At 35.7% G+C, this 5,441-nt stretch overlaps 1 protein-coding gene across 1 annotated transcript in view; it reads left to right on the forward strand.

Annotated features, from left to right (window-relative positions):
* The window catches only part of lama (phospholipase B domain containing lamina ancestor), a 21,087-nt gene that overhangs the window by 12,587 nt on the left and 3,059 nt on the right, over positions 1-5,441 (forward strand). The window contains 4 exon segments of the mRNA XM_011495499.1: positions 3,169-3,318; positions 4,032-4,278; positions 5,383-5,437; positions 5,440-5,441. The exon segment at positions 5,440-5,441 is cut by the window's right edge and continues 182 nt beyond it. Of these exon segments, the coding sequence (XP_011493801.1) occupies positions 3,169-3,318; positions 4,032-4,278; positions 5,383-5,437; positions 5,440-5,441 (454 nt within the window).

Consider the following 5,441-nt stretch of genomic DNA (forward strand, 5'->3'; position numbering starts at 1 on the left):
CCTTAAAAAAAAAAAAAAAAAAAAAAAATCACAATGAAAATGTGTGCATATAATTCTCTCCTTTCACCTCCCAATTGCAAATCCACTTTCACGCCCCGGGACCGAGAGACGACGCAGTTCGACGGGCGAAAGAATCTTGCGGGTACAGCCGACGGGGGATCGCTAAAAATAAAGTCACAACGTACGGGGACGGCGGAGAGACGGGCACAGCGGTGACAGAGGTGTCGGGTGACCCGTGCGGCCACCCGCGAGCGACACCGATTCCTCGACGCGGAGCCCCGAAACAGATGGCTATACTGGCGGTGATGCAGCTTTATCGGGGATCCTCTTATCTGGACGACCGAAAGCTGATATGGACTCGTGTTTAGTGCCGGGGCGGTCCGTATCCCTTTTCTCCGATGACAGGTGGATTGGTCGGGGCATAAGGATCCATTATTATCGGGCGAGGCACTGTTGCTCTCGGGAACAGCGCAGCGCACGCGGTTCTTTCAAGTTTTTCTTTCAAGAAATGGGCGATTAAAGAAATTGGCGACAAATTGTTACGAATTTAATGTTTCCATACATCGTTGGTTTGGACGATTTGTCACCAACACCAATTAATTACATTACATGGTGGTGGAACATTATGAACGATCTTCTCGCATCTTATACATTACCCAGTGAGGGACTGTGTATTTCAAGTATCATTATTTAATAAAAATATCAAAATTGTTTATTTTTTAAATTGTTTAAATATTTTAAGCCTTGCTTTGATACTATATATTTATATATAGACGTAAATGTATATATTCGCGTGTTATTAAGTCATATGGTTTGTCAAATTAACAGTATATGAAAATCCCGATTGGCTAATTTGTATTATTAATGGGTGATTGGAATTATTAATTATTAACATGAAATATTACTTGGCTTAACTCGTGTACAATGATATTGCATTACACAAATGAATGTACATGCTGACTGCACTCTCGACTTTATTTTAGGAATAAAAAGCTTTCTGTAATGATTGTTCGCGATACGTATTGTTATAATAATTCCGATTAGTTAAAAGCCATTAATAATTCAGATAGAAAAAAAAAATGCCCGCAACAATAATTAAAGTAGAAAATATTGAGAAAACCAAAGATCCGTTAATATCGAAAAATACGTAAATTCAACAAATGGTAATTAACGGTTTTATTTATTTAACAGCGGACGTGAGAATAAACGGTGTTAGCATTGAGAATATGAACTAACTTCTATCTTAGCTTTGTAAATCCTGTTTTTTTTGCGTGACAGACTAAATAGAAAATACGTTTAGACGTCCAGTGATAACGCGCACATGATGTCGTTATGAGAAATTGTTATCACAGGACTGTCGAGTAAAGTGAGTCGATCCAAAGATCTACAAGCTTAAGAGAAGAGCTTACGTAAATTTGGAGCCAATGATAATATAAGTCCAAATATAATAATATTTGTTATTTATTAATTAAATTATTAGTATTTTTTTTTTTTTTTTTTTTTTTTTTTTTAAAAAATTAAAAAAAAGAAATATAACAAAAAAATGTAAGTATTTGTGGAAAGAAGCTGTAGCAATTCATAATGAATATGTTCTGATAATTCGTTATTCGTATTAATAAATTTAGAAGTTTTACAATTTGTGCACTACTATTAATAATCCCTTTATTAATTTGTTACTTTTTATTTCAATATTTATAACGTTTGGTAAGATGTTTCTGTTAATATATCTAATAGATTTAGAGTTAAAACAAAAGTCTAAACATTTTAGTTACTTAGAATATAATCGAAACATTATAATAAACTCTATTACAATTATAATTAAAAATTTGTTTGGCCTTGAGTGTAGAGAAAGTAAATCCATACTAAATCTAATATAAGGTTGAAAAAAAATATGCAAACAATTGCGCTTGAAACGCTTTTGAGTCATTATTTATTTATTGTTCACGGTATTATTATCTTGTTATCTATCTTCAGCAACTTCTATGATTCCTACGATTAGATTTTCAAATAAAATTACTCAAAACAATTTCATAGGTTTACATTTAATAGTCGTTTCACTTTATCCAACAAAAGTATCCTTACTAATTAAAGCTTCCAGTTCAGTAATATCAATTTTCTTTATACTTATTATTTATATGTAATCATATATTGATTTGATTTATTCTTATAAAGAAATGTATGCATTACCCAATCGTTTACGATAAATCCGTAAAACAAAATAACTTGAATTACGAAACAAAAGATTTATCGTTTACTGAGCCCATTGACGAAGGATCTAATATATGCGTCTTTTTAATATATTAATACCATAAATTTTAATAAAATTAACAATTATAAAATTGACGAGTGCATACTTTTCATGTTCCCGCATATATAAATTCTCGGTTTAAAAAAAAAATTTTTTTTTAAACTTCTTGCACTTTATTGCTCTGGGAGTGTGATTTGCAAAAGCATTCACGTGCTACCAGAGTTTGCTGCGCGTTTAAAATTGCTGCTGACTCGCATAAAAATATACTTTCATCGTTTCATTCGATTTTTAATGACGACTACAATTGGTCCATTCTTTCACAAAAGTCTTGTACTTTTATATCGAGAGCTGCTTTGCCATTATTTTTGTTATTGAATAAATCGTTGAGCTTATTTTGTTATAAAGTCTAATAGTTCTGAATTAATTTCACCGTTGCAGGCACCGAACATTTTTGATATTCTTTTCCAAATATCCTTGACAGGGATTCGCAGGGAAATAATCCGAGCTCTATTATAAATACCAATAATGATGTCGATTAAAGCCAATTGTCAGGCGTAAAAGAGAAACGATCGCCAAAGTGCAAACAAAACGGGAACACAACTTTTCATTAAACTAATTTCATGAAAAATATAATAAATAAGGCAGTTGAATGGGAGGGGGGGCTATCGATTATCTAGTGGAGATAAATTTTACGCGCGATCTTTACTGCAAATACCTAAAGTAGTGCATAATCACAGTACTGGAAGGACGTTACTCGTCCAGCGATATCGACATTATAAAACGTACCAGACGATCCCGCCTCATCATCAGCAGACATAATGGAGAAACTTTTGCAAAAGTCGCACTGTAGCCATTGCAGTTACCCAGGATTCCCAATCATTTTAATACCTTTCGTGTTACCTTCTACCTCTCTGTTTCAGCATTGAGAACGATGGCACGTACTCGGCGACTGTCTGGTGGAAGCGCAGGGCCGGATATCGCATTGACTTTTGGGGCCAGGGCAATGATTTGGCGTCGTTGTCCTTAGGAGTGGCGCGCGCCTACTACAAGACCGGCATCCTCGAAAATGGGTAATTATTTGGGTTGCTCGGTCGCCTCTTTCCGAAATTTATCGCCAACGAGGGCAAATTATCGAGCTTCTCTGAAAAAAAAAAAAAATTGCGACTTTTGCGTATTTAACGCGTGAGACAATTTTATAGAATATAAAGTTTATAGAATAAAGTAGGAATGATGCTAGTGAGCTTCATTTGGTGCGAATAGAGGGCTTGCAAACTTTCGTAAACTGCCCAGCAAGTTTAAGATTTAGAATTATAATGATATTGAAGCTCGTTCGGCATCATTCGCGCGACTATATTATACAGGAATTAAGTGTTTAGAACTTTAAAGCTCGTAACTGTTGAGGTAAGTAATGGGATAATTAAAATTAAAATAAAAATAATAGCTAAAGTATAGTGATAATGATAAAATAATTGATGGGCCACAGTCGTAATAATTCGTTCGGATTTTGCGATTCATATGACTTTAAAACTCTTCCTTTCAAGTACCATAATTTATGGCCTTTGCTACAGTATAATTCCTTATATAATTCAATATATTACAAAATATAATGTAATTAGGTTTCTTTTATACGTCGGCATTTTATCGAAAAGCTTAACCTCTCGTGGCGCAAAGTTTGTTATTTACATAAACATTTCCAACAATCGCCCTATATGCAATACAACTCGCCCTCGCTCGTCCAATTCCCATTGGACGATGAATTAACGAAGTAAAACTTGACTCGCAGCTGGTCGATCGTGGAGATCGAGACGTCGCCAGACTACCCGGACGACGTGCAGGCGTTCGCGGCTGGGCTCCTGGAGGGCAGCCTCACCTGGCAGCTTATTCATCATCACTGGTACAACACCGTAAGGGCTGCCTGCGCCCCGAGGGCGTCGCTCTGCAGGAAGATGCGCCGATACCTGCGCGACAACGCGGCCAACGCACGCGAGAACGCGGCCCTTTTGAGATTTGAGGATCCTTATTGGCATATGGTACTTGTGATATTATCGTTGGAGCATTTGATTTCGCCCTTATTACTCATAACTGTAGACATAAGATTTCTATCGCTTATAAGCTATGAGCGTGGTGTATGATAAATTTAATCGTAATTGTCCTCGATTTGTAAGTATGGGACCGATCGTCACGTTACCAATTAGCTTGTCTAGCCAAAATGTCAATCTATTATACAGAATCGGAGAGAGAAGGTCGCATTCGCTCACGTAATTAATCGATGGCTGGCAGTAATCCTCTTATCCATTGCCAAAATGTTAAATTTGCTTTAATACGCTAATTTTGTTGTGTCAACGACTAATCAAACCTCCCGCGATCTCGCATAAATCTTTTAAGTCATCGGACCCTGATTGTCTTCATTGAAATTACCAAAATTCTAATCCGTTACGAATCCATTATATCGTTTCAATAACAAACAAATAAACAAATTCAAGATTCGAACTGCTTGTTCTACGCAAATGTTAACAACCGCTTTACTAATATTGAAATATTACTAATACGGCCTTACTCCAAAGCATAAAAGCCTTAAAAATTTTCTCTTAATCAATATAATGAAATCTCGATTATCGGGATTATCGAGATAATAATTCATATATTTTTATTTCATCCTAATTATTGGGACGAGTATATAAGAATGTATCGTGTCGCTGATGAGTTTAATCATTGCCTCTCTCAACCTAATGATTTTACAAAGCACACTGATTGTTAAGATCAAACTATTCGAATGCACTATTTTTTTCCTTACTACAAAGTAACCATATTTATCCGAATAATTATAGTGGAATAATAAGCCGAGGTTCGCAATATACTCCGAAATATCTTTATAAGACGAGCTTGAGCATTTTTATTCCAATTTAATTGCTTCATTTATATACTTCTTTGCTAACAGTCTTCTTATTAATATGACTAATGAATCTAATCTGTTTTCTCGCAAGCACAGTGGAATTCGCAAAAGGTAAGCCGCAAACGTATTCGCTTGATCTCACGCATTAACTGGCTTTGCAATATTAAAAACACTCGCTGCCGCGACGCATAAAGCGACAGCACAAGATTCAACGTTGACCTTCTGTCATTCATTTTACAAGGTTCACTTGTATTACGTACAATTGGACGGGATGGTCGAAGGCTGGAGATTCGCGGTCCA

The sequence above is a fragment of the Ceratosolen solmsi genome, unplaced genomic scaffold, assembly GCF_000503995.2.
Source record: "Ceratosolen solmsi marchali unplaced genomic scaffold, CerSol_1.0 scaffold1, whole genome shotgun sequence".
NCBI lineage: Eukaryota > Metazoa > Arthropoda > Insecta > Hymenoptera > Agaonidae > Ceratosolen > Ceratosolen solmsi.